Here is a 26,804-nt window from a genome sequence, read left to right as displayed (position 1 = left end):
CTTCATCCGCAGACTGTCCACGTCTACGCTGGTCGGGTCCGGAGTCGGCGTTTGGAAAAGAGAACTGTGGAGCAGTTTCTTGGCATGTATCTTTCATCGATCGGAACAGCTGATCAAAATGCGGGGTGCCTGGCATGGAGGCACTTATGTGCGTTCCTGGCGGTGCAGTATTTCCATTTATCTGACCAAGCCCCATGAGTTGATCCATGTGGTTAGAGCCAGGCAGTGCTTGGTCAGGGATAGGGTAAGAATTTGCACGCATTGCTTGGAAACCAGGGTCCATTGTCATCATTGAAAGGTTCTCATAGTTGGTGTTTGTGCTGTTCATTGAAAAGAAATGGTTTGTTGGAGACGCACACGGTGGCATCATTGTTGTGGTCTGATTGAAGGCAAACGTCGCATGACTTGGCGGCTGCACGTTTTTCGCACCATCGTGATGTAGAAGGGGCAAGGGGCTTGTTTGTTGCTGAAATGGTATTGGGTGGCAAGCATCCACATTTAAATTAGACATGGAGCCCATAGCCAGCAATTGCTGCTCAGCGAAAGGGAAAGGGAAACCGGAGGATTGGGATAAACCAAACGGATTCGCATGCTCCATACCAATGGAGGGCTGCGTAATCAAGCTAGGCGAAGACATGGGCGACGAACACATCGGCCCATCACCAAATATATTTGAGGACGGACTGTTCATTGGAAAAGAGTTTCCAAACGATTGCAAAAAGGGTGTTGATACGAACGAGTTGACACGGCGCATAGCGCCGTCGCCAACGTGCATATTGCCTTGATCGTGAGAGACAGGAGCGTCAAAGGAAAGGGTACGCGGGGGAGCCCTAGTGCGACCGTTGTCGTGCTCATAATGTCGCGCTCGCGTCTGTCGTGGAGATACATACGAGTAGTCTTGAGTGCGTCGCGTCGACGAATTTCTCATACCGCGGCGAAGGACATACATATTTTCCCCAGCAAAGTGCGTATTGGAAAAACTCCTGGATCCGCCGCGAAGATACTCGGAGATGCGGCCCGCTTGACAAGCTTCTTCTGCCTCACGACTCAATGTCCACCAGCATCCTTTTTTGTTCGTATTGTTCGGCTTGGACACCTTGATAAACAAGTGGCCCTTGATAGACAATGTGGACTTGATGCGGTTTTTCACGCGCGCTTCCCAGTCGTTCCCGGTAGCCCATTCGCGGATTATGGGAAATCGATCACACATTGCTTCCAAGAGATCCTGCACGACAAGACGCCCTTCTGGGCTATTGGAGATAGTAACACAGATAATCTCAGTCCAATTCAGTCGCAAATTCGAGCTCGTCATCGTATGGTATCCTGGCCCCGCCGACTTGTAATTTTGTGTTGTAGTTGGCGTTCGGTCCGCTTGCGGAGCACTCTTGATCGGGCGGTTCCTTGTCGCAGCTTGTTCGCCGTTTGCATGCTGCTGTACCTTGGACAATGCTAAAGCAGGCGTTTGTGGCAACGGTGTGCCTGAGTCATAAAAGGAATTGGAGTTCAATGGCGATTCCGTCAATTGCGCCGTCTTCGTTTCTTGCAAACTTTCAAGGGGAGCAGCCTGCACTACCTTCGGTAATCCAGGCTGCAAAGTGCCCGGATCTGTACAAGTTCCGCCACCGTCAATTGTAATGAAACCAGGAGGGATCTGCATGTAAGCAACTGACCGCAGTACGCACCATAGCACGTTTACAAGATAATAACGTTTTTTTCCTAAACAACTCAATGAGACCATCGCCAGCGTCGGCTCGCTGCGGTCACAATGATTGGCACGGAAGAAAGCCTCGCACACAGTCAGTGAGATTGTCGTCAATCCAAATTCAGGGGCACAAATTTGTGTTTGTGCGCGGGTTGCGCACGCCCAAACAGCAAATTGAGGGCACGAATCGGCTCGAGAGTGCTTAAAGACCGACACTCAAACTACGATCTCCGCGTTCGCGGCTACTTCGCTGAATCGCTGATTGCATGCAAGATTCCGTGTGCAATCTGTTTCGCATGTCGAATCTATTCAGAACAGTTTTTATTGGACAGATGCTTGGCGGAGCTCTACACGTTTTACAAATGGCGTACGCAATGCGCCCGGGAAAACTGTCAGTTATCTGCCAAAATTTTGGGCGGCTGCGTCCAATACATACCTTTCATGCGTTGTGCCTCCAACCCCTCTAGTTGTCCCGTTGGGGGACCTGCATATTCTGAAACGGTCGAGTCGGCTTTTGACACTGAATCATGTAGGGGATCTAAGGCGGCCTCCACATCGCTCATGGCCTCCTCCTCGTCCGCATCGGCGCTTAGATCGTGCGGGGCGACTTCGTCTATGATAAACGTATCGCGTTCCTGCGCCAGTGTTTCGTTAGCCACACGCAGACTTTCAAGTGCGGCGGCCGCGCCTTGGTCCACAGCATCAGTATCGTGCGTGCTTATGTCCGTAGGCGCAGACTGTTCTGTATCCTTATGATGTGCATCGGCGTTGTCTGACGACCATTTGAAAGCGCCAGCGAGGCGCCCGCCTAGACCCGTACGTGTGCCTGGCTCGACGATAGCGCCTGCAGCAGCCGACGTGCCCCGTAGAAGTGCAGCACCCCATGTATTCCCTTTTGACTTGCTTGGTGACCCTGTGGATTCCTCGGCAAAGCTTGGGAGCGGCCCTTTGACCGAGTGTGTTTGAAGACGCAAAGCGACTTGATCTGCGAGTGCATCCATGCGTGTCTTGCCTTCCTCGCCAAGCAGGCTGCCGAGAAAGCCAACGACTTTGCCCCGCGTGCCCGTCGTGATGTCACGCGAGTAGCTCGCGGGCGTATCGTGCGCCAAGCTTGCAGCGCCGCCGTGTAGAATCGTTGCAGCAAAAGAGACTGTACCGTCTGCGTTGGGACCCGCTTGTGCTTCTGGGCCCGTTGTGCTAGGCACGGCTTTTGGCAGGGCACTGCGCGATACGACAGGCGCTGCGTGCCATGCAAATGCCGCGCCTGTGGTGGAGCGATGCACCTCCTCCAGCTTAAAAGACGAAGGAAGAGCGTGCTCAAAAAACTGCTGTAAAGTTGGCGCAGAGACTGCGACTGCGCGGAAGTAAGCGAGGTTGAGGAACGGCTCGTCCATGTCGACCTCGCCGTTCGCAACACCAGCCGCCCCGGCCTGCGTAGTGCTCGGCGTAAGCATGGAGGTATCAATTTTTCCTTGCTCTAATTCGATCGCGCGCGCCACGGCGCGGTCCCAAAGCGCTTCGAGCGTGCGCTCCAACTCGCCTAGCCATGGTGCCGAGCCAGAAGCGCAAATTCCAGTCGAGTGCTGCAAGAGGGCTTCCAGCTCGCCGACTAGTTCCGTGGCAGAGTGCTGTGGTACGGCAGAAATAAAGCGCAGGTGGGGGAACCGTTCTTCGTACTTCATCCGCAGGCGGGAGAGCCGCTTCGTAGGTGGATCTGACGGAGAAAAGGGCGCGTCCACAAGAGGGCATCCGTTAAGCAATGCTACTCTATCAGCTACAGCCCACCCAGGCTCTTCTTCCACACAAAAGCGTGCGACATCAATGAGAGCATCGTACGTAACAGGCCGACTATCGCCGGGCAATTCTTGCATCGCAGCACGGCTCTGTTCCGCAAGCCTCATTGCATCTCGCGCTTCACACTGTAGTAGCACATATAGTATATCAGAAAGCGACGCCTCGTCGGCATCGGGAATATGCGACTGGGCAAGAAGCGTCATCACTGTGCAACGCCAATGTGGGGACCAGCAACGTGCACGGGCGGAGTAGGGCACATGATTCGTAAGCATTTGGCGAGCACGCGCATTGGTAAGCATTTCCGCACCTCCGCACCTCCACAGTATGCTTGGGCAGCGGACGGCGCTTCGGTGCCATGCGCCGCGCGCGGCACGGCCCTACTCGACAGAAGCCGCAGCGCGTCTACAGCTATGGCACGTATCCGGTGTAGCGACGCTTGGGCTTGTGTGTGCGGCCGCGACGTGGTACTTTCTTGCGCCGGCGACCCCCGCAGAGCCTGCGCCGGACTGTTACGCGCCGCTTCAGCTCGTCGCGAGCGGCACACTGCCGAGTCCCGGCTCGCAAAAGTTTGATGTAAATGATATGAATGTGCACCGGTACATGCTGCTGCGGTCGCAGCACGCATCTGGCGTTTCGCGCGAGATTGCAGGGCCATTCGCTGCCGACGCACACGATCCGCGCAGGCTGCTTGCCATCTATTCCTACTACATCCAGGAGCCATCGCTGCAGATAGAGCGGCCGTATACGCCGCTATCTCTGTTTTCACGCAACGATCCATCTACGCTGTTGTTTCTGTACAAGCGGTACGCGAGTGGGGAAGTTTCGCGATACCTCAATCGCTTGCCGCCCGGCGCGTCTGTGCGAATCCGTGGTCCTATTCCCACATGGTACCTGTCGCGCAATACGCCCATCCCCAATGAGATTGTAATGATTGTTGCCGGCACAGGCATCTGTACAGCCACACAATTGCTTTCCAACGTGTTTGGCACTGCACAAGATCGGCATGCGCTGCATGCCGCGACACCCAAGATCACTGTGTTGTACGCAGCGCAGGCCCTCGATACGCTAGAGCTTTTGCCAGAGCTTGCCAAATATGAGGCGCGATTTCCCGACCATGTGCGCATCGGTCTCTGGAGCGAGAGTGTTGCGCCTGGCACGGGCACCCTCTCCGCGCCTGCGTCCGAGCCGATATCTGCACGCGTCGACGCACTTTTAGGGCGGCACAAATCATGGTGGAACGTCTTTGGCCAAGCGAGTGCGCCGAATAGGTATGCACTGACACTGGAAAATACGAAATCATTGCCTCTCGTGCACGGTCGCATTGGCAAAGATGATCTCGCGCGCTGGTGCGAGCCTGGGAAGCCGGGAGAGCGCATTGTGCTTGTGTGTGGCCCCGATGGGTACGTTTTCAGTCCACGCCGAATTTACTGCAGATTTTTACGAGTGATTGCCGGCGCGCCGACCCGCCATTGGCAGGATCAAGGGAAACTAGGCGGCTACTTGGCATTGCTGGGCTACCGCGCAGAGCAAGTATATAGGCTTTAGATACGCAGTGCCTGCACTGCTTGCACTTCTGCAGGCGTGAGCTGCCACGAGATGCCTATGTTCGTGCCTGCCTCGTACACATCCACGTGCTCGTCCTTTGGGTTAGTCTTGGGCGCACGCACCTCTTCCTCTTCGTCGCGTGTGAGTACATAGGCAATCTGTTGGAGGCGCGCAAACTTGTCGCGCACGCCCCATGGTGTCTGTGCGCCGAGAAACGCGAGCATTGCACGCACGTCCTTGTCAAAGCGCAGCGCGCCAAGCTCGGTAACGCGCATTTGCAGCACCCCGGTCTCGAATGGCTGCACAATTGCGTCGACGGCCATGGCAAAGAGGAAAGCGTAGGTGTGTTGGGTAAGTTTCTCGCGGTAGCCCGGCATGATATTATTCCATGCCGCTCCTAGACGCTTGCGCACCATATCCGCTTCCTCTGCGCGCGCATACGCATGCTCGTCCAAAGCATAGTCCAAGTCGCGCACGAGGTCAGACATGAATGTGCGAGTGTGTGGCTCGATGAGTGTGCCAAACAACTCTCCCAGCTCAAGGTGCAGCGAAGCGCGCAGTTTGGGCGCGAGCATCTCGAGCCTGCCCAGCACATCTTGGGCCAGCGCAAGTGCGCTCGATTCTGACGCGTCGTGTGCGTCAAAGTACTGCTCCAAAACCGACTCTTGCTGAAGATCGTGCATGAGACGCTCTGTGTACTCTGCCGAGGTATCCAATGCATTCAAATATACAATCATGGTGGCTTTGACCTCGCGTAGTGCGGCAGTGCGGCGGGGCCCGTCGACAAGGCGTGCAATATTGAGACCGCGCCGACAGCCGTCCATGCGGAGCACAATGATTTCGACATAGTCCGACTCAAGCACAGCAATGGTTTGGGACACGATGCGCTCCAACACGTTAAGCGAGGAGGTAGAGAGTGCACGTGTGAGCATCGTACGCAGCATGAAGAACAAGTCGTCGGGAAGCGAGGACGTGCAAGGCCGCGCTTCTAGATCCGCAGTGTCGAGGTCGTGCACCTTCTCAACGCCTACACGTAAAGACCAGAGCTGAAGAGGAAGGTACGTGTGCAGAAGTGCATCTTCGACGCCTCCTGCAAGCGTAGGTGCCTGCTGTGCGGCCACGTCAATGCTTGACATCTCCACGTGCAATACATTGCGCAAAAATCGGCAAAAGAGCGCCCAATGGTGCGCAATCATTGCAAGCTCTGAGAGCAGGGTATCAATCATGGCAAGGTCCGGGCCTTGCAATATCTGCGGTGGAGTCGGCGTGCTTGGCCGTGTGAGTGAAAATGGCATACTGCGGTCCTGCTGCACGCCTCGCCCAAAAATGCGCCCGGCCGTGTGCGGCACAGCGCGCACGGTATCAAGACCTTGAAGCTGCGACGCACGCGCCTGGTGCAAAAGCCGCTTTGCGTACCTATGCTCTGTACATGCCGCAAGCAGATGTGTCCCGAGACGCGTCCAATCGATGCTCAAGCCAGGCAAGACGCCCTCGACAAAGCCATGCTGCGTGTTGGACGCAAAAATGCGGTCCACCACAGGAAAATGCGTATTGATCAGCACGGCGAGGCGCTCAAACAGCATGCGCCAAAGTGTGCCGTACCATACTGTCGCTGGCGGCGACTGCGTCTCCAGCATTTCCTGAATATCCCTGCCTTGCGCCTGGGCCAATCCACGCGCAAACGCCGTGTATACGCGGAGCCCAGCGTCGTGCGCGCCTATTTTCGGAAAGTAAGTCAGAAACCGCGTGGCTTCGGCCTCGCTGCGCGTCGCAGGCGCGGTATAGTGTGCAAAGTTGCGTGTGCACGCGTGGAGGAGTGCTTCTGTGAGCACCGAGATGGTCTCTGGCGCGGTACCCGGCAGCATCGCTGTCGGGACCATGCGCTGTGCAAACTGACTCTGCACCACAGCACTGTCCATGCCGCGCACAGATTGGCACTCGGCCACGCAGCGGTCCCAATCGTGCGTTTCTAGCGCAGCGCTCCAAGCGGCGATGGCCTGTTTCAGCAAAAGCACCTGGCTGCACCAATGTATTGCTTCATGTACGCGCTTTCGCTCAGCATGCAGCTGCTCGAGTTCATTTTTGAGCTGTGTCGCCATCTCTGCGGTGCTATTGAAGCGCAGCGAAAGCAACTCGGCGCGCTGCGCGACGCTGTGCAACGGCGGCGCAACGTCGCGCGCTATCGCTGCGGGGCTAGCAGCTATAACGGCGGACGCGTCGTCAAAGCACTCGTCCATTGCCGCCCGGCGCTGCGTCTCCGCATCGGCCAAGCGGCCGAGCGCCGCACGCACTTCGACCGCTGTCTGCATCGAGGGAGGAGGCACGGCGCGGCGCTTGCACGTGATGCGCGCGCACAGACGCCTTGGCCATGGCGACCATCTTTTCAACGGCGCGCTTGCACAACAAGGTTGTACTCGTCACGGGAGCATCGTCCGGGATCGGCGCAGCAACAGCTGTGCTTTTTTCGATGGCAGGTGCTAATGTAGTGCTTGCTGCGCGGCGTGCCGAGAAGCTTGCCGAGATCGAACAAGCATGCATTCAGGCGAACAAGGACGGCGGCACGGGCAAAGGCGGGCGCTACGCGACGCTCTCGCTCGACGTGAACAACCACGGCCAAGTGGATTCGATTCTTTCCGCACTCCCCGACTGGGCCGCACAAGTCGACGTGCTTGTAAACAATGCAGGCCTTGCGCTCGGCACGGAACGCGTGGGGGATCTCAAGTTTGACGATGTGGATCGCATGCTCGACACCAACGTGCGTGGCCTAATCCGGATGACGCAAGTGTTTGTGAATATGTTCAAAGCGCGCGATGCTGGCCACATTATCAACGTCGGCTCGATCGCGGGCGTCGAGCCGTACCCTGGAGGCTCCGTGTACTGTGCATCCAAGTTTGCCGTCCGAGCATTTACCTCGGCACTGATGAAGGAACTATACGATACACAGATCCGTGTGAGCAACATTCAGCCGGGCATGGTCGAAACGGAGTTTAGCATTGTACGGTTCCACGGTGACAAGCAAAACGCGGATAAGGTCTATGCAGGGATCGAGCCGCTCGCCGCGCAAGACATCGCCGACGAGATCGTCTGGGCGGCAAGCCGTGCGCCGCATGTCAACATCGCCGAGGTGCTCATTATGCCCACCAACCAGGCGGGACCATTCCATGTAGCGCGCTCCACCGCCAAGTAGCTATCTGTGCCGCCAAGCATGCTCGGAGGAGACGCGGCGCACTGCGCGCGAAGCGCCGCGCATGCGTCTGTTGTGAGTAGTGCAGCATACGTACCCAATAGCACGACGCTCAACGCGTTTCACTGTTTTTTCGCGCCACGCATCCATCGTCTTGCGCACAAGTGTTGCAGAGGTAAAGATGGCGGCATTGCGGCGCTGCCTACGCGCAAGCACCATGCCAACCCAGCGCTGCCATGCGCTGGACTGCAGCGACCTCCGCCGCAGCTCCACAGCTGGAAGCAAGCTCGTGCGTGCAAGCCATCTCCCCCAGCACGTATGCAGCATGCGCCGTCGCCGGTAGGCAAACGTCGCGTATTCCTCGTGTGCAAGCAGTGTTTCAGCAAACACATCGCGCCATTGGTCCCACGTCTGTTGCAAGACGGCCTGCTTGTGTTGGCTGTGGAACAAGGATAGCATTGTGCGGTGCATTCGCCGCCGTTTTGCGTGCGTGTGCCAGCGGCGCAAGTGTGCACGATGGCGCGCTGGGGTCAGTATGCAGATAGCAGCGTACCAAGCAAGTGCAGTGTGTGCGTCGCCGCCGCTTTTTGGTCCATGTGCACGTTGACCTCATATCGTGTGCGCCATTGCGCGACGGCGCGCGTAAGCAGCAGAACATCGGCACTGTGCTCTGCGCGGCGCGCCGCCATGTGCCGCTGCCGCGCTGTCTTTCGCCATCGATTCACACAGCGACACAGGAGCCGCGTGTCGGAGTGCGTGCGGAGCAGCGCCGTGCTTGCGCGCGCATAAATGTTGCGTGCAAACGCCAAGCGCCATGCTGTGGTAAGTAGACGGTAAAGACATACTGTGCAATGCGTTTCCGCACAGCTTGTGCTGTACTTTGCGTTGCATGCGCTGCGCTACTTGGAGGTGATGCCGCCGCTTCCATTGATAAAAGATGCGGCGCTGGAGATGCTGCAAGCGCAGCTGCGACGCGTGTGCGGTCCGTGCACGCTCATTTGCAAGCGCAGTGCGCCATGCATCCCACACTGCGGCTGCTCGTTGCACGTTGTGGCACTTTTGCGCAAGTATGGCGCGCTGCGCCCAGTATCGCAGCATGCGGCGCCATTGAGCGAGCGTGTCGGATAGACGACGTGTACGGTCCAAGCTAGCGGCATCGCGCTCGGCGCACTGCATTTGCACAGTGCGTGTCGTGAACGCTTGCCACCATTGGTTCCATGCGGTGCGCAGCGCTTGGGCGCGGCATACACGGTCGATAAACTGCGCCTTGGCGTGCAGGCGCCATTCCGTGAATGTGAGCGCGACGTGCTCGTGCGCTCGTGCGCTGTGTGCTTTGCTTGCAGTGCGCTCGAGCGCACAGCAGCGCGCAAATGTGCGCCGCCATGCACGCCATGCGCGTTCGCGCACGAGTGCGGCGTCAAAAGCGTCTGCGTGCCTTTCCTGCCGCTGCTCCATGTGACGGTACGCAGTTTGCTCGCGCCATTGCGCCCACGCGGCACGCAGAATCTGCACGTTGTAGCACCGCTGTGCGATGCGCCGATCCCATGCATGCTGCCAAAGAGTCCATGCGACGCAGCGCAGTGTTTGTGCACGGCGCGCATCGACCTTGAAGAATAGCGCGCGTAGTGTCGCGCGTTGGTTTGCGCGCCTGGACATGGATTGCATGCGTATCCGCGCTATCCATGCGTTCCAAGCGCGGTGTAGCAGCAAACCGCGCCAAGCTTGTGTCGCCAACGCGCGCTGCTGCTGTGCGCGGGCCGCACGACGGCGCCATTGAATCCATGCGTGCAGTTTAACAAGCTTTTCCTGTGCACGACCAACGCGACGTAGTGTATGGGCGCTGGCGGCAATGCGCCGTCGCCATGTGTGCAGAAAGCGTCGAAGAAGCGCGTCGCGGTAGAGCACCATGTCTGGATCGTGCATTCGCGCTCGGCTCTCTTCTGCATCATCCGTGTACCATGACTTGGATTGCCATGGGGGTAGCCCTATTCCAACTGAGGCACTCGGAGGATGCCATACGCTGTCTAAGTCTGCCGTAGACGTCTCTGGATCGGCGAAGGCGAGCGCGTCGGCTAGTGTGTTCATCGCATACGGCTCCTCAGTATCAGGCGTATCCAGAGGCTCGAGTCCAATCGATACACGCACGGAATCCCAGCGCTCGCGCCACGTACTTCCACGCACCTGGACGAGCGAGAGAAGTGTGTTCCACAGCCGCGTATCCACGGCTGCGCGGATGTCGGCGACGCGGTACGACGCGGTAAGTTCCAGTGTGCGTGCAACTTGGGTGACAAGCGAAGTATCCTGAATGCAAGCATTGTACATATGTTTCAGCTCCGAAAAGCTGCTGGACGTATCGTCGAGGCCGCGAAGCACTTGGTCGAAAAATGCAATCTCGGCGTCGTGCAGGTGGAACGACGTCGCAAGGTGCTGCAGACGCGACGGACCTGCGCTTGACGCTGCGGCAGACCCGTCAGAGCTATCGGACGCAAAACTCGAGTTGAAAAACAGGGATGTGTGGCCTGGTGCGCCCAGCACCGGCTCCATCGAACGAAGCAACAGGAAACGCGTCAAGGACCTCCACATTGGCTACACGGCTTCTACGCTAGCGGCGGCGCCGAGACACGACAGTCTCGAATCCGTCCTCGTCTACAATGGGCTCTGGCTGTGGAGCGTGTTCTCTCTGGACTGCGCCCGTGTGAGTGCGTGCTGTATCTGCCTCGTCTCCGTGCTCAAGGACATCGTCGTCCGAATCGCTGCCGGAGCCTACATTTTGTGTGGGCTTGAGTTTGTGTTTTGTGATCTCCGTGTAATACTTCTCCAGCTCCGAGAGTATCTCTTCGCCTTTCTCCTCCTCAAACACGGCTTTGTGCGCGCTGCAGATCTGCGCTGCAACCCAGTCGGCGCTCTCGTCGTCCAGCTCGCAGTCGTATTCTTTCATCACATAGTCTTCAATCAAATCGGCGACGTCGTCTGGCGTGGGTTTTGTGTCTTTTCCACCGTCGCCGTACTCATCGCACAAGAACGAAAGCAAATAGTCGCGCTTCTCCTCCGACTCGTGTCCGCCCCATTCCTCCAGCACAGCCTTGCGTAGCGCAGGCCACAGCGATAGAGTTATATGTACAGCGCGTGCAAATTGGACTTGCTCCTTAGTCGGCTCGGACGGCACTGCATTCTCCGCAGCAGTGCGCGCAGGCTCCGTCGCCATGGTAAGGAATGCGCTGTCCACCTGCGACTTTTTATCCAATGACTAAGCACATGGTCCAAACGCAACACGTCGCTTTTGCCGCCATGTCGAATGTGCTGGGCATCGCTGTGCCTCGCTCCGAGGCTGTACCTTTGCGCGAGGGGCTTCTTGCATACATTGCAGAACGGTTCCCAGATATGGATGCAGCGCTCTTTCACGCTGATATTGACGCGTGGACGATTGCGCGCAATGCATGTGTGTCGCTGAGCGTGCACGTAGACAGCATCCACTTTCTCATGCAGTACTGGGCGCAACTTAGTTTTCTTGCGTCGCTTGTGGACGATGATGTACATGTACTATTTCCATGGGCAAGCGGTATGCATGCCTACTCGCTCAAACCGCACCGAAGTGTGTCGGTGGAACGTGCATTGATCATCTTCTCCATTGCCGCGCAGTACTCGCAGCTGGGAAAAGCCGAGCCGCGCATGGAAAAAGAGAGCATGAAACATGCTATTTCTTTTTTTCAGCTAGCGGCAGGGTGCTTGGGCCACCTGCTAACCTTTCCGCTCCAAGAGGCAGCGAGTGATCTGGTAGAATTGGAGCACGCCTCGCTCCACGCACTAAAACACCTCATGCTTGCCCAAGCCCAGGAATGCTTTTGGCAGAAGGCAGTCCAGGACGGCATGAAGGACGCGACAATTGCGAAACTTGCGCGCAGCGTCGCTGATTTGTACGAGTGTGCAGCGGCAGACGCCAGTCGTTCGCGCCTTCCTCTTCCATGGGCACAGCACATGCAATACAAACAGTGGCATTTTCGCGCCGCCGCACAGTTTCGAAAGAGCAACGACGACCTTGCGAACCGGCGCTACGGCGACGAACTGGGACGTCTTACACTTGCGTCGGACTACGTCCGACGTGCCATGCAAATTCCCACGAGAAACTTGGAGTGCGACGCGCTCGCCAACGACCTGCAAAGTTTGCAGTCGATTGTGAAGGAAAATCTGGCGCGTGCGGAGCGCGACAACGAACTGATCTACTTGGATACCATGACCAGCGAGGCAGGACTGTTGGATGTTGGGACAGCCGTCATGGTCCAAGCGACCGTGCCGGAAGCATTGCAAGCACCCGTCGCATGGCTCCGCAAAATGTTCCCTGATCAGCAGCTCTGGCTTCAGCGTTTGGTGATGTACGGAATGGATGTCGTGCTTCGTTTGTACAACGACCAAAAGAGCCAGTTTATTGCTAAAGAGCTAAAATTTCGCGTCGCTGAACGCCAGCAGGCATCCCGGGCCAAACTGGCCGCGCTGGGCCTGCCCGACGCCCTCGATAGGATCGAGTCGCCGCGGTGCATGCCCCGGGGCTGGGCACAGTATACACAAGTATTGCGCCGCGCTGGCGGCGTGCATGCACTGCAGGATGGCACAGACGAGGTACAGCGCTGCGCTCTGCGTGCAAAAGAAGTGCTACATGCAATGCAAGGCCCTCTTTTTAAAGCGTACCCCGGCCTTGCCGACGCCCACGTTCAGCAACAGCATGCACTGCAAGCGCAATGGCGCGAATATGAGGCCATCCTGGCCCAGGCAGACGCAAGCGACGCAGTCGTGCGCGAGAAGTTGGACAGTGTCGCGCCTTGGCTAAGCGCGCTCCAGCAGGGCGAGACTGCACTGCTGGCAATGCTTGAGCCGTACGTTGTACCGCTCGAGCGCTGCCGCCGCGATCTGGTCTCGCAACTTCGTGCGTTGCGCGCCGAGATGGAGACGCTTGACGACGAGGCAGCACAGTGCAGCAGACTCGTCCAAGAAGCGGAAAATACGGATGATACCCCCGCAATGCGCAAGCGTCTCATCGCCGCGGCAAAAGACCGCCACTTGGGCGATTGGAGTGTGGATGTTCCCGAGGCAGTGGATCCAAGCAAGCTGCAAGACGTCGTCCAGGATGGACTCGCTACTTACACGGTCTATCTGCACCGCCTGGACGAGTTGTGTGCCGCGCACAAGCGCCAATTGCACGCAGTCGAAGCCGCTTGGAAACAAATCTGCGCCCATGCACAATTGCGCGGCGCATTGGCGTCGCAACAAAAGTGCGAGGAGGGGGTCGAGCATGCGTATGCTGCATACATGGAGCTGGATGGAAATATACAGGAAGGACGCGATTTTTACGAGCGCCTACTCCCGCTCTTGACCTCGCTGCACACAGAGCAGCAAGACTGGCAGCGTCATGCGCCGACAAAAGCAAGCCCCAAATGGGGCGCATTCCACGGCGGGAACATTTGTTTTGATGCGTAGTGAATAGATTAGGTGCTATAAATACTGTGGTCTACCAGCGACGCGGGCCATAAAAGATCCGGCGCACACGACCATAGGTCCACTTCGCTATGCACAACGCCATGGCTCGGGAGGACAAAAGCGTTTGCAATCGCACGCGCGGTCTCGGCCACCTCTTGAGAAGCCGGCATTGCAAAAAGGTCGGACCATGCGGCGCGGGATGCGCGACCTGCAAGCACTTGTGCGGCAGCGCGCAAATCCACGGGCGCATGCGCTGCCGTATCGAGCACGGTTTTTTGCGCCAGTGCTAGCGACGAGGCTTTGTCGGTATACCAAGTGCGAGGGTGCTTGCCTGGCTGTGCAGGCGCAATCCATGCGTCCAAAGACAGGGTGCGCACCCACTCGACGTACAACGAGAGGCCCGCAAGCACGTCTTGGAAGAGCACCGAGGCTTCGGGATATGCAAGCAGCTCAAAAAACACGCTGGGTCGTGCGTTAGACGCTGCTCCTCCACTCGTTGCTTCGCGCACAGCGTGCTCCATCCATACCAACAAGCGGCACAATACACGATGAAGAGGCCACAGCGCGTGTGGGAAAAACTGCGTCGTGCCCCTGGCAAGCTGTGCTGAAAATCGCAAGTCGCTTTTATCGCTCCGCGCACAGGAGAGCAGCCTGTACATGTGCCCTACCTCGACAAAGAGGTGCATGCGCGTTTGCAAAAAAGTTTCGGCACGCTGTGCGCCGTGCTCAAGCGATAAGACGACAACGCCAAGGACAAGGAGTTGGTGCATCGTGGGTCGCTTTCCTGTCGGCGCGCCAAAGACGAGCGACGCAGCCGTTTGTTGGAGGACAAGCGGCATCTGCGTGGTAAGAGGCGTGTTTAAAGACTTTGCCCAGTGTGCCACATCCGTGCAGGATACTTGGCGAAGCAAAGAGAGCCCTACAAGTCGTCCCGCCCAATCAAGGACGCTGTGTTCGCCAAGTGCCATGGGAAGTGGCAGAATAGCGAGTGCGGCGCTGGGAAGCAGTAGCGTACAGGCAAGCACACCGCATGGCGAAATGGCAAGCGAAGACCGCGCGCGGAGCTCCAGAGCCAAGCGCACTCCCGGCGTAAAGGTAAGGGTATCTAGGTGGATCGTGGCCCAGATCTCGCCGTTTGCAGTGGTTGAAGACGCTGTCGCCAACAGGGTATGTGCAAAGGGAATCGGCGTGCTGGGCACGTAGAACGAAGTACATACGTGGTGCTCTACCCAGGCAGTCGCGCATGGGATCGTGTGCCACTTGGCTTCGTCCAGCGTGGCCTCTGGCCGCGGCTGGGAAAAGAGCGGCGCAAGTGCCTCGCCGAGGTCCATTCCATGGCGGCGTACCGCCCATGAAACCAGCTGTGTTCCTGCTGGCTCCGACGGCGCTTGGTACACAACAAGCGAAAACAGCAGCTGGACAGAGTCGTCGACGTCCGTGCCCGGCAGCCATGCCATCGATGCAAGTGCCTTTCCGTGCACGATCAGCTCCGGTGGGAGTGGATCGTCCAGGCGCAGTATCGGTGTTGGGTCCAACGGCAGCGGCTCAATGGGATTCACCGTGTAGAACGACATGGCGCCATTGAGAGTGAACTGGATCTCGGTGAGCATGACCTGGCCTGCAGACGCCGCAATTTCCATTTCTCTTGTTGCACTTTCCAAGTAGGCAACAAGCACAACGGGCTCTTCAGCAATGGGGCACGTTTGTACATGCCCAACATACCGACATCCAAGAAACGGCATCGGCGTCGTCCCAGCAAGACTATCCGACTCCATCGTCGCTGGCGGCGGTTGCACACTTGGCTGGGCAAGCCAAGCGTAGTGCACGCGGAATATATCCGTGCGGCGCGCATCCAATGTAGCTTGCGGCAGACGGTGCAAAAAGCAGAGCTGGCCCATGTTGGTGACAAGTACGCACACTTGTTCGTCCTGCGCCTCGTGCAGCGGCAAGTTCGGGTGCGCTTGAAAGGTGGTAGGGCCCTGCGCCGGCGCGCGAGCAAACCCTTGGCCGTCTGGCTGGCAATTCCATTGGCGCGGCCCACCGAGCCACGTCACGCTTGCAATGTCGCCAAGCAAATTTGGCGCGAATAAGGGATTCATGCTTACGGAAAGCGTTTGTCGAAGGTCCCATTGGGTTTTGGGCAGCTGCGGCGCGCGCGTCCAAACGCATAAAACGCCTTGATTCCACGGTAGGAAAGGGACAGTGCCGTCAGCAGTAGACGTCGATGGCAATTCCGGGATACTGCGATGCAGCTGGTCCATAATCGGAGTTTGCAGCGCGGTGCTGCACGGGAGCAAAAGGCTGTTGGGCTGGTGCGGCGCCGGATGGAGCGCGGGAAAGTAGGCAAGAAGAGTATACCCACACGGGCTAAAACTAATGTGCGTCGGCGCGCCTAGCGTTTCCGGCGCACTCGACGCCCCGTCAAATGGGGGGCTGCGCGATGGCGCAGGCAAGCGCGTCACAATCTCGGAGATCCCGTGCTGGCCAAGCTCGGCCAGCACAACACAGGTGCCGCGGGCGCCGGCCTCGGCGAACGCAACAACGTTGTGGCGGGACCATGCCGTTGCGCAATGCGCAGCATCGGCAAAACACAGCTCGACACCACCAGTCGCCTGCATGCCCGCCTCGCACGCATCCAACGTCCGCATACAGTCACGGATGCGCAGCGGCGCGGCACAATGTGTCACGTGATAAGAATGATCTAGACGAGTGTTGGTGTTTGTGCGATCCACCATGTCTGGAGCACGGAATGCGTCTGCGGCGATTCGTCGACTTACGATCGAGTACAAACAGCTGACGAGCGATCCAAACACGCTTTTCCCTGCTGTGGGCCCCATTTCTGAGGATAATTACTTGGAATGGGAGGCACTGTTGCCTGGGCCAGACGATACGCCGTTTGAGGGCGGCGTTTTTAGCGCACGCCTTTCTTTCCGTACGTAACAGCACGCTGACATTAGCGCCTACATACCCCTTGGAGCCGCCGACTATGCGATTTGAGCCGCCTATTTTTCACCCCAACGGTACGTTTGTAGCGCTACTCATCGCAGTGTATCCGGACGGATTGGTTTGTATCAGTATCCTGCATGCCGCAGGGGACGATCCGAACATGTACGAGACTTCTGCGGAGCGTTGGTCGCCTGTCCAGTCTATCGAAAAGATTCTTTTGTCGGTCTTGAGCATGCTGGCCGAGCCGAATGTGGAGAGCGGCGCGAACATCGACGCTTGTGTACGTACTGTTGCGCTCACACCAGAAACTCCTCCGCGATGACCACGAAAAGTACGACAAAACGATTCGCGACCAGGTGCAGCAGCAGCTTGGCCTGTAGCGCTTTAGTTCTTCGCACATAGATTACAGGACTATGAACAGGCGACTAATGACGCCAAATCTTCACCGTACGGTCGCGGCCTCCGCTTGCAACCTTATCCGCAACGAAATCGACGCAGTACACTTCGTCGTCATGGCCCGGAAGATCGATTCTAATCTTGTACGTGCGCAAATTCCACAGCTTCAATGTGGAATCCTTCGAGGCGCTCACGAGCATGCGACTGTCGCTGCTCCATGCAAGGCGGTAAACACTCGCGACGTGCCCACGCAAGTTTGCAACAAATTTGCCCGTCCGCCCGTCCCACAGCTTGACGCTATTGTCAAACGAGGCCGACGCAATAAACCGCCCGTCGGGCGAGAAGCTCACATGATTGACCGTTTTTTGGTGGCCCGTGAGTCGCATAAGCGGCTTCTTTGGGCTCGGCGCGGCACCACCAATCTGCGGTGGCCACAAGAAGAGGGTATGGTCGTCAGAGCCACTCACCACAAGCTCTGGCCTTGTCTCATGGCCAGTGGCATCCAAATAGCGCTGCAGTGCTGAGGACTGTGCCAAGCGGTCTTCTTCGCGGTCCGCTGCCTCGGCTCCTGCGCTGTCTTCGGGTCGGGCTCTATGCCGCGCCAGCATTTCCTTTACATAGACATCTTGCGGGTCGTACGGACCTGTGCGCAGGTAATAGTCCGTAGAAATAGCGAGTGTATTGACCCAATGGGCGTGATCGTTGAGCGTACGGATCAGGCGGCCATCGTCCGCATTCCATACTTTCACGGTGCGGTCCGACGACGCAGTATACAGCGCACCTTCGCCGCCCCAGCGCACAGCATTGACGCTTGCCGTATGCCCGCCAAGCACGAAATCGACCATGCGTTTCTCCACGTTCCATACACGCACCGTCCCGTCTTTGGACGAGCTCGCAAGACGCGGCGCGTGTGCATTTTTGTGCACCGGCTCCCACGCAAGACTCGTGATCCATTTCGTGTGGCCGCGCAGCAAGTGGCCAGGAGGAGATGCATGACGTGCAGCGCGACGTTCGGCAACAGACATGCGCCCACTTTCGCCCTGGAATTCGCGCTCCTCGTCCACCTGTTTCCCAGAGCGCGCGCCCCAGCCTTTACGTCCGGGAAAAGATGGGTTCAGCGCATCCCACACCCACACTTGGCCGTCCATACCGCCAGTGGCCAGCCTGCGTTCGCGTCCTTCCCATTCTGCGCAGAGCACCCAGCCCGCGTGGCCATGGAGCGTATGCAACGGCATTTCTGCATCCATGTCCCACAAACGGCACGTTCTGTCGCCCGCGCCCGTTGCTAGCAGCTGGCCTGTGGGCGAGAAGGAGCAGCACAAAATTGGACTGGCGTGACCAGACATGGTGCTCGAACATCGATGTACAGCGCGAACGCGAAACACAGCCTGGGGCTCAAACACAACAGTCAAACTATCTTCAGCACTGACTCCGAGTTTCTTTGCAATACTCGATATCAGCACATCCTCGTGCAAATTCTTGGTAATGTTGATCCGCGTTGGCTGCGATGGATTCTCGGGCGAAGGTGGCAAGAGAACGTGGAAAGTGTACTGTATCTCGTCGTCATCTTCATCTTCCTTTTTTTCCTTGGATGCTTCGCGCAGCTGGTTTACAATGTTGCCCATTTCTGCTTGGCCTGCGCCAGCAGGAAGACTGAGCGTCGAGCCCAGGTAGCGATCGTCTTGTCCAGAACGAAATTGGACTAACACAGACGACATGGTCGCATTCAGCTGGCCGCTCTCGGCGAGCTCTTCATTCTCGCGCTGCTCTGCCTGCAAGGCAAGGCGTTGCCGCTTTGCAGACAGCTTCGGCACCTGCGTCGCCATAAGGAAACGGGCGGCGCACCACTTTTTTTTGTGGAGTGCCACGTGATGACCGAAGAAATTTTTGGCGCCGGCAACGTTGGCTTGCACTATGACGATGAGCGGTGCGCAGGGCAGTCCGCAGTATAGCGTGCGTTGTGTGAGTATACATCTTACCAATAGGAGACATTAGAGTCGCATGATGATGCGTTTTCCCGACTCATGGGCCTGATTCCTGCGCGGTTCTATGTCTCACGCAGTGATGCAGAAGTGCGCGTGATTGCGTCCAAGTACGAGAAGAACAAGCGCACCAAGAGCCAGAAGCAGAAAGAAGCAGAGGAACGTAAAGCAATGACAAAGGCGTCACGACGTGCAAAGCTTGATCCGGATAGGGTGAAATCCGTACAGGAAGTGCAAGAGGAGCGAAAACAGGATGCGTCGCTCAACCCGGACGACGATGAAAATGACGATGAGGTCGAGGACAGTGACGACATGGATGGCGATTACGAAGACATGGATGATGACCATCTCAGCGATACGGAACCCAAGCCAGCACTTGCACCAGCTGCACCCGATACCAAACCGCTCGCCGCACGTCGCGTCTCCATTGCAGAACTGCGTGAGCGCCTCCATAACAAAATTGAACAGCTGCACCAAAAGCGCAATCCCCAGGGCGCTAGCAGCGATGCATCCGCGCCGCTCAGCACGAAACAGGATCTCTTGGAGGAGCGGCGTCGCCAGCGCGGCGAAATGCGCGATCGCCGGCGCCGCGAGCGAAAAGAATCACGGCGACAAAGCAAACTTGGCACGAAGCCCGACACCAAACCCAGCATCTCCAACGCTAAACGACAGACAGGGCTACTTGTCGAGGATACCAAGACCAGTGCTCCCAAACTGGACAACGCCGATGTAGGCAACGTGGCTTTCAGCCAAGTATCCTTCGATACAGATGTGGCGCGGAAAAACAAATTTGCGCTTCCCAGCGACCCCAAATCCGCACTGTCTACGCTCGAAGCACGCAAGCGACGCGCCGAGGCCAAGATTCAGAAACAAGTGGAGCGTGGCCAGGACGGGGCCCAAGCGCGCGAATCACTGCAGGAGTCGCAGCGCTGGGGCAAGGCACTGGCTGCTGCAGAAGGCGTGCGCATCCGCGATAATGAGCACTTTTTAAAACAAACTATCAAACGCCGCGAAAAGACAAAGGCAAAGAGCACAAAAGCATGGTACGTATGCGAGCTACACCTAACTTTACAGGAACGACCGGCGCCACGCAGAGCAAGAGGCACAGGCGGCGAAACAGAAGAAGCGTATGGAAAACATCACCAACCGCCACAATCCCAAAGGGAAAGGCAAGAAAGCCGCGCCGTCCAAGGCCCGTCCTGGATTCGAAGGCGCGCAGCGCTCGTTTGGCGCGCGCAAAACGAAGCGGTAGTTCGGCCGAGAAATAGACCTGTAGCCGCGCGCTGCTCCTTTTCGCAACACGATGAGCGCGGGCGACGTCGAGGAGCCGTGCGCTTCTCCCGCGTTTGTGAACCCTTACGAAGGGAATAGAAATTTGACGCCGAATGAGCAAGTGCTTCTCGGTGAATATGTGCGTCTCGCACAAACGATGCGCCGGGTACGTGTGTTGCGAACTACTTATGCAGCAGGTCGCAGCGCTAAGCACACAGCTGAGTGCGAGCACAACGCATGCATCCGTGCTGAACGATCTTCGTGTAGTGGAGCGCAAGATGGGCCTGGTGCTCACATTATTCAAGGCGAGTGTTTGGGCGATCGTGATGCAACAGAACGACGCGCAGGAAGAGGAGATGGAGGAAATTGAGGAGCAGTACGCGCAGCTCGGTATACCCGAGGAGGACGAGGAACTACTTGAGGACCTGTGACACCCTCGCCGGAGTGCACGAGCCAAACACACATACACACGCTCTCTACCTGTACGCTAGATTCCATATAAATGTACCATAATTTTTTAGTTTGCATTTGCACAGCGCACCTGCAAGTGCCTGCGTTGCGCGTCCTACACGCAGCGTACCTACGCACCCCGCCTCATCCCATCCCATCCTATCCCAGCACGCGTCCACAAGCAACATTGCCACGTGAAGCGCGCTTGTTAATCACGTGGCAAATGGCCTGCCGAATGCTGTGCTTCGACCGCCATGCCACGCCTCGAAGTCAAAGTCGGCCCTGACCGCTTCCATATGGAGGCGTGCAGGGTCAATGACTTCATGCATCCCCATGAAATCAATACGGAACACTTTGTTGGCCGTGTTCTCGTCCGCATTCGCGACTATCCCGGCGCACGACCCGGTGAGCCAGGATACGAATATTTTGTGGACCGCACGCGCAAATTTTGCATCCAGATTGAAGGCAGGTTTAAGCAGGAATGGGACGGAGATGATATTCTATTTGGTACAGATTTTGACATGTTTGTCCCCTTTCCCCGCGCGCCTTTCAACGCTGGTATGCACGTCGCTCGACTTATCGACCCCTGCACGTTTTACGAAGAACATCCCCCTTCGGGTCGTCCATACATCATGTCGCCCTACGCTGCATGCATGAATGCATTTTGTGCATGGCCGACGCCCAAACGTATGCCGGACGCCGTGATTGTGTGGCATCCAACAAGTGCAGACAATGCGCCGATGCCCAAGCCCCAGGTGCTGGATGGCAACGAGGTGGATATTGTGCCCATGGAACGTCTCGAACACAAGCAGGACACTCAAGAGCAGAAACACGGGTGGTTTTCCTCCATCGCTTCGCGCTTCTCGCACGAAGAGCGCGTCACGGAGAGCTACTGGCGCTTTGTAGGATTCCGTTCGGACAAGAGGGTCCTTGCAATGCTCGATACGCACGAGGCTGAGGCACTGCTGCAGCCGTCCGTGCCGGCGAGCGCGCCGATCAAGATTGTTCCTGCGCCCGTCGCGCCCAAACCAATGCGTCCTGCGGCGATGAACACGGGCCCAGCTACGTCCGCAGACGCGGACGCGGATGCGTCTACTCGTATTTTCGCGCCTATCCCGGTGCGGACAGGCACTCCGTCTGTTGGAAGCCGCGTTGCGTCCAAGACCACACGCATGTGGCACGGTATTGACAAGAGTATGCTTACGAGTCTCGGCTCGAGCAGCAAGCCCGTGGGAACTGTAGCAAAAAAGCACCTTGCGCGCCCCGACACGCCTGCCTTGCCGAACTTTACCGAGAGTACCGTGCATGCTGACAACTGGTCAGATCCAATATTGCGAAACGAGCACGCGGAAGCTGTTTCGGAAAAGATGCAGCGCATGCATCTCGAGCCGCCGCGCAGGTCGAATACGATGAGCGCGGACATTGAGCACATGCTTGGCCCCTGGCGCTTCACCGACCCCGCGACAGACATGATCGAGGACAATGCGTTTGTGTTTATCAACGAGAGTGTCTCTGTCCCCCGTCGCCGCAAGCACTTTGCCAGTGTTCAAAGTCGCCTCGACTTCAAGTACGACCCCGACGTGGTCTACGGCGCCAGCTTTTTTTCCAACCTCATGGACTTTAACACGTTCGATCTTTCTATTGGCCCTGTGCGTATCAACCTCCAGCCTTTTTTCCGAAAAATGCCCATTCGGTATACGCTGCGGTCCAAGGTGAACGAAGATATCACATTCTGCACCATTTCGTTCCAATTAGTCGACGACTAAGTGTTTATAACAACTATCCATCTTCCTCCTCCAATAATGCTTCGACGTACCAGCCGCCTTCTGCGCCAGGGAACTGGTGGACATGGCTGGATGCCACACGCAGGGGCTCAGGTATGGGCGCAGGCGCGTGGGACAAGGTCCAATCGAGCTTGTCGCATAGATATGCCACCACACAATCTGCATCGCCAAGAAGCATCACGTCCAGCGCCATGTGTGTGATCGGCGTGCGGTTGATCAGCACGGTTGGGATGTGTGGTGGAAGGTGTGAGAGAAGATCGGCCACAGGCGCGACTTTAAGCGACGTGCCCATTACCATGATCAGATCCACCTCCTCACGGTCAGCAAGCACAGCTGTGGTAAGTCAGAAATGGAGCGTACCGTGCTCGAACGCATCGGGGAGCTACAGTCAGTAGTCAAGCACGTACCTTTTCACCGAAAAAAGTAATATCTGGCTTCATAATCCCATACGCGAGTTCCTCTTCGCCCTCGGACGCGCTCTCAGCGGTCCAGCCTCGCGCAACCTTTTGGCGCTTCGCCTCGCGCTTGGAGCGCTTTGCTCGTCGTGCGGTGCACTTGGGGCACTGCGGCACATTCTTAGAAAGAATCGCTTCGCGGATGGCCGCCCCGTCCACCTGGTATCTGCACGAAGGGTCCGTGCACGTCGCCGTGGCAAACGATCCATGGCACTGGAGGACGCGCTGAATTCCTGCTTTTTGCTCAAGGGTATCAATATTCTGTGAATACATGCGCAAGAGCTTTCCTTTTTCTTCCAAAAGCTTGATGAAGCGGTGCGACGGAGAAGGCTCGTAGTGCGATGGGTAGATGGCGTGTGCGAAAGAGTAAAACATGGACGGGTCGCGCAGGAATACCTCTTTGTCAAACATATCGCTGGGATCGTCTAGTTCGTACTGATTCTCTTGCGCAAGAATGGAATAGATGCCGTCTTTGGACCGAAAATCAGGTATCCCACACGAGACGGAAATGCCCGCGCCGGATAGTACAACAATACGCTTGCTTTTACGTACAAGCGCCAGCACATCTTCCACAGTGTTGTATTCTGCAAGCTTGCGTCGCTTGCGGAGGATGCGTGTGAGCACCAATTTAAGCAGTGACAACCCTTTGTAGGGATCGTCTTGTAGTTCGTTCAGAATAGCTCTCGGCTGCGTAAGTATACAATAAACGTACCAACATCACGCCCAAAGACAGCAGCAGCGGCGCCACGATGAAGGGATTTGGGACAATGTGTTTTTGAAGACATGCAATCATTCCATGCTCGCGCAAATCTGAAAGCACTTGCGCAACATGCTCTGGATCCAACGGCCCGTACGACTCCTCTCCTGCGTCTTCTGTACTAGCAGGAGACGCAGGCAATGCATCAGCACCGTTCGCACGCAACGCTTCGTCGGCGACCTCTTGCTCATGCACCGCCTCTTTTTCTTGCTTTATCTCCTTCTCCATCTCCTCCTCAGCCTCTTCTTCTAGCCGATCAAGTTCTTCTGAGTCATAGTCATCGTCCAATTGCAAGATCTCTTCTAGCACCTTGGCTTTGTCTGCAGCCATGAGGATGCCAACTCGCGCGACCCTCCACACAGTGGACCAAATGTGCAACGTGCGGCGCAAAATGTGGAGGCCGAGCAGTGCTTCGAAAACGCGTCACACACCTTGGTTCTTGCCACATGGGAAAGAACAAACGAGGCGGATCGTCCGGGCGCAGTCGAGGAGCCCGGGGGAGCTCGCGAGGTAGCGGCGGAAAAGGGCGTGGTGGACGAAAAATGGCGCACAGCATGCCGGTCGACTTGTCGCTAGCAAGTTTGGCGACGGGCGATTTTGATTTCAGCAAATACGGGCGGCATGTAGGACTGGGATCAAAAACGCGTAACGCACCGCGCGAAGACGGGGCCAATACCGGTAATGACCGTGGGCGCGGGCGCGGACGTGGGCGTGGGCGTGGGCGTGGGCGCGGAGGACCGTTGGTCGCTGTTGGCCAAACGCACGTCCCATATGACTACAATTCGCTTCCGCGTAAGAAATCTTTGCGTGGTGCTGCACACTTGGTGAATGATCTAAAGCGCGCGGCGCAGACGGATCCTGAAGAGGCGCAGAGGGAGCGTGTGCAAGATGAAAGTGCGGATGACGATGCCAGCGATGGCGATGGCGATGGCGATGGCGATGGCGATGGCGATGGCGATGGCGATGGCGATGGCGATGGCGATGGCGATGACGATGGCGATGGCGATGGCGATGGCGATGACGATGGCGATGACGATGACGATGACGATGACGATGGCGATGACGAAGACGAAGACGATCGAAGCGAAGAAGATCTTCCAATTGTGCCACACAAAAAATACGACATAAAGACAATCGAGCACTGCCGAAAGCTTGAAGGTCTTCGGCTGAATGAGTACAATGTCGTGATCGGCAGCAAGCAATACGATTTTCAAGGGGCACTGCGCCACGTGAATCCCCTGCGAAGACCTATCCTTTTTGCTGCTGGCACCGCAAGCCATGGAAAAGAGGCAGATGTATTGCGCCATCCCGATTTGCAAGCCGCTGAAGAGTGTCAAGGATCGAAGACAGAGCATGTTCCTGAGCATATCCACTCTGAACCTAAACCAGAGCATCGTACCCCACCTAAGCCCCGTCCAGAAGCGCCAAGTTGTTCGCGCCCCCCCGCGGACAATGCCGTATTGAAGAAGAAAAGCAAGGCGCGCAAGAAAAAGCCATTTGCGCGCACCGACTCCGACATTGAATGGGGCAGTGACGGCCCTCCGGTGTCCAACGACCAAGATGCATTTATGTCCTTTAGCAACCTCGGCCATATATTGACCGCCGAGCATACACACGTATCGCACGAAGAGGCCATCCTGCGAGACTGGATTGAGAATGCGATGCAACTAGACAATGATACCGAAGATGATCAGGCGCAGAGCGATGCGGATGGTGTTGAGCGTACCGATCTTGTGCCACCCTTCACGATACCGACCGTTTCGAACCCGAATGGCCACCATACATCGCTAGAAGACATTGCAGTCGATGCAAACTTACGCGAACAGGATGCATGGATGTCGGACTCGGACGAAGAAGCAGCATCAGAAACCACCAGCGCGTCTTCGGACGAATCTGACGGGGATGATGCATTAAATGAAGACTTTCACGCCTACTTTCTCGATCATGTTGGGCAGGATACGTCCCCTACAGGAATGCTGGATGCGGATACAGCCGTACTAGGTTTGGACGGTGAGGAGCTGAGCGACGACCAAGACTCCTTTCTAGGCAACGGGAAACCATCCAACAGTACGTCACGTCTGCCTGCTCTAACGCCAGAAACGCCTGCGTTTGATCCAGAATCGCTTTGGGCAGCCGAGCTTCAAGAGCAATGGGAAAAAGACCGTGGGAGTAAGTCGCGCAAGAAAGCCGAGCGCCGAGCGGCAAGAGAGCACGCGGCACTGAACCCTTTCCCCAACACACATGGCCTATCGAAGCGCCGGAAAAAGAAGGCGGGGCTGGAGGAAAAGCGTGCACAGCGCGCACAGCGCAAGGAACTTTTGGGCGGCATTGCAGGCCCCGACGCTGCGTGGATTGCCGATGCTGTGGAAAACGAGTCTACAGAACATGTGCACATTTCCTCGTTCGACACGGTGGTGGATCTTATCGAGAAGTTTATTCCAGACGACGGCAAAACGACCCTCGCCTTCCCTCCTATGCTCAAACGTGATCGTGCGCTACTACATAATTTCGCGGGCGCATACAACCTCAAGTCCAAGAGCCGCGGCAAAGGCACGCAGCGGTCCACGATTATGTACAAGACCAGCCGCACCACAACGTCGATCAACCGATCGCGCGTCAACCAGCTCCGCAAGTCTGTCTTTGGAATTATCTCTGATGAAAAGTTCAATTCTTTGGGCAAAGCGTGCAGTAACTACGATGGCAGGGCCACGCGCGGAGCAACGCGTATCGACATGGCCCCAGCGAACCGCGAGGGCGCGCAAGTGGGCAGTTTCGCAAAGCGTATTAGTGAAGATAATATTGGCCACCGCCTCCTCCAGTCCATGGGCTGGATCACCGGCACGGGCCTGGGCCAAACCTCTGGGATTGCCGAGCCCGTCACAGCCAAGATCAAAATGTCCAAAAAAGGCTTGGGTCTTTAGTCGGATGGCGTCGCACCGGTGCCACGTGCTTATTCGGCCGTAGGGTCTCAGGTAGATCACCAAACAACAACGTGGCCCTGCCATCGAAGTTACACGCCAAACGCTGCAACGCTGCCGTCGACATTGCTACCACGACGGCAGCGACGT

General features: G+C 57.1%; 15 protein-coding genes across 15 annotated transcripts; 8 read left to right on the top strand and 7 right to left on the bottom strand.

Annotated features, from left to right (window-relative positions):
• Positions 1–2,094: 2,094 nt before the first annotated feature.
• MVES1_001147 (uncharacterized protein) lies at positions 2,095–3,699 on the bottom strand (the record flags this gene model as incomplete). The annotated part of the gene is made up of 1 exon (XM_056205999.1): positions 2,095–3,699. The coding sequence occupies one exon, from the start codon at positions 3,697–3,699 to the stop codon at positions 2,095–2,097; it is 1,605 nt and encodes a 534-aa protein (XP_056061974.1).
• A 121-nt stretch (positions 3,700–3,820) lies between these two features.
• On the top strand, positions 3,821–4,988 carry MVES1_001146 (cytochrome-b5 reductase; the record flags this gene model as incomplete). Its single annotated transcript, XM_056205998.1, has 2 exons — positions 3,821–4,896; positions 4,973–4,988. 2 exons carry the CDS (start codon positions 3,821–3,823, stop codon positions 4,986–4,988), a joined length of 1,092 nt encoding a protein of 363 aa, XP_056061973.1.
• A 49-nt stretch (positions 4,989–5,037) lies between these two features.
• On the bottom strand, positions 5,038–7,350 carry COG4 (Golgi transport complex subunit 4; the record flags this gene model as incomplete). Its single annotated transcript, XM_056205997.1, has 1 exon — positions 5,038–7,350. The coding sequence occupies one exon, from the start codon at positions 7,348–7,350 to the stop codon at positions 5,038–5,040; it is 2,313 nt and encodes a 770-aa protein (XP_056061972.1).
• A 59-nt stretch (positions 7,351–7,409) lies between these two features.
• On the top strand, positions 7,410–8,228 carry MVES1_001144 (3-hydroxy acid dehydrogenase; the record flags this gene model as incomplete). The annotated part of the gene is made up of 1 exon (XM_056205996.1): positions 7,410–8,228. One exon carries the CDS (start codon positions 7,410–7,412, stop codon positions 8,226–8,228), a length of 819 nt encoding a protein of 272 aa, XP_056061971.1.
• Positions 8,229–8,755: 527 nt separating this feature from the next.
• On the bottom strand, positions 8,756–10,769 carry MVES1_001143 (uncharacterized protein; the record flags this gene model as incomplete). Its single annotated transcript, XM_056205995.1, has 2 exons — positions 8,756–8,928; positions 9,071–10,769. 2 exons carry the CDS (start codon positions 10,767–10,769, stop codon positions 8,756–8,758), a joined length of 1,872 nt encoding a protein of 623 aa, XP_056061970.1.
• Positions 10,770–10,827: 58 nt separating this feature from the next.
• On the bottom strand, positions 10,828–11,430 carry TSR2 (rRNA accumulation- protein; the record flags this gene model as incomplete). Its single annotated transcript, XM_056205994.1, has 1 exon — positions 10,828–11,430. One exon carries the CDS (start codon positions 11,428–11,430, stop codon positions 10,828–10,830), a length of 603 nt encoding a protein of 200 aa, XP_056061969.1.
• Positions 11,431–11,513: 83 nt separating this feature from the next.
• RIM20 (pH-response regulator protein palA/rim20) lies at positions 11,514–13,694 on the top strand (the record flags this gene model as incomplete). The annotated part of the gene is made up of 1 exon (XM_056205993.1): positions 11,514–13,694. One exon carries the CDS (start codon positions 11,514–11,516, stop codon positions 13,692–13,694), a length of 2,181 nt encoding a protein of 726 aa, XP_056061968.1.
• An 8-nt stretch (positions 13,695–13,702) lies between these two features.
• On the bottom strand, positions 13,703–16,342 carry MVES1_001140 (uncharacterized protein; the record flags this gene model as incomplete). Its single annotated transcript, XM_056205992.1, has 1 exon — positions 13,703–16,342. One exon carries the CDS (start codon positions 16,340–16,342, stop codon positions 13,703–13,705), a length of 2,640 nt encoding a protein of 879 aa, XP_056061967.1.
• Positions 16,343–16,427: 85 nt separating this feature from the next.
• On the top strand, positions 16,428–17,020 carry ubc7 (E2 ubiquitin-conjugating enzyme; the record flags this gene model as incomplete). Its single annotated transcript, XM_056205991.1, is given in 5 exon segments — positions 16,428–16,626; positions 16,652–16,714; positions 16,727–16,742; positions 16,770–16,920; positions 16,946–17,020. 5 exon segments carry the CDS (start codon positions 16,428–16,430, stop codon positions 17,018–17,020), a joined length of 504 nt encoding a protein of 167 aa, XP_056061966.1.
• A 45-nt stretch (positions 17,021–17,065) lies between these two features.
• RSA4 (ribosome assembly) lies at positions 17,066–18,862 on the bottom strand (the record flags this gene model as incomplete). Its single annotated transcript, XM_056205990.1, has 1 exon — positions 17,066–18,862. The coding sequence occupies one exon, from the start codon at positions 18,860–18,862 to the stop codon at positions 17,066–17,068; it is 1,797 nt and encodes a 598-aa protein (XP_056061965.1).
• A 94-nt stretch (positions 18,863–18,956) lies between these two features.
• On the top strand, positions 18,957–20,270 carry MVES1_001137 (uncharacterized protein; the record flags this gene model as incomplete). Its single annotated transcript, XM_056205989.1, has 3 exons — positions 18,957–18,989; positions 19,022–20,061; positions 20,093–20,270. 3 exons carry the CDS (start codon positions 18,957–18,959, stop codon positions 20,268–20,270), a joined length of 1,251 nt encoding a protein of 416 aa, XP_056061964.1.
• Positions 20,271–20,321: 51 nt separating this feature from the next.
• On the top strand, positions 20,322–20,721 carry MVES1_001136 (uncharacterized protein; the record flags this gene model as incomplete). The annotated part of the gene is made up of 2 exons (XM_056205988.1): positions 20,322–20,456; positions 20,485–20,721. 2 exons carry the CDS (start codon positions 20,322–20,324, stop codon positions 20,719–20,721), a joined length of 372 nt encoding a protein of 123 aa, XP_056061963.1.
• Positions 20,722–20,994: 273 nt separating this feature from the next.
• On the top strand, positions 20,995–22,506 carry MVES1_001135 (uncharacterized protein; the record flags this gene model as incomplete). Its single annotated transcript, XM_056205987.1, has 1 exon — positions 20,995–22,506. One exon carries the CDS (start codon positions 20,995–20,997, stop codon positions 22,504–22,506), a length of 1,512 nt encoding a protein of 503 aa, XP_056061962.1.
• Positions 22,507–22,519: 13 nt separating this feature from the next.
• Positions 22,520–24,066, bottom strand: SIR2 (NAD-dependent histone deacetylase sir2; the record flags this gene model as incomplete). Its single annotated transcript, XM_056205986.1, has 4 exons — positions 22,520–22,857; positions 22,885–22,906; positions 22,932–23,666; positions 23,692–24,066. 4 exons carry the CDS (start codon positions 24,064–24,066, stop codon positions 22,520–22,522), a joined length of 1,470 nt encoding a protein of 489 aa, XP_056061961.1.
• Positions 24,067–24,290: 224 nt separating this feature from the next.
• On the top strand, positions 24,291–26,657 carry SQS1 (squalene synthetase-like protein; the record flags this gene model as incomplete). The annotated part of the gene is made up of 1 exon (XM_056205985.1): positions 24,291–26,657. One exon carries the CDS (start codon positions 24,291–24,293, stop codon positions 26,655–26,657), a length of 2,367 nt encoding a protein of 788 aa, XP_056061960.1.
• Positions 26,658–26,804: the final 147 nt, after the last annotated feature.

The sequence above is a fragment of the Malassezia vespertilionis genome, chromosome 2 (genome assembly GCF_029542925.1).
Source record: "Malassezia vespertilionis chromosome 2, complete sequence".
NCBI classification, from domain to species: Eukaryota; Fungi; Basidiomycota; class Malasseziomycetes; order Malasseziales; family Malasseziaceae; genus Malassezia; species Malassezia vespertilionis.
Note: the sequence above shows the minus strand (reverse complement) of the source record. Positions and strands in the feature narration are given on the sequence as shown.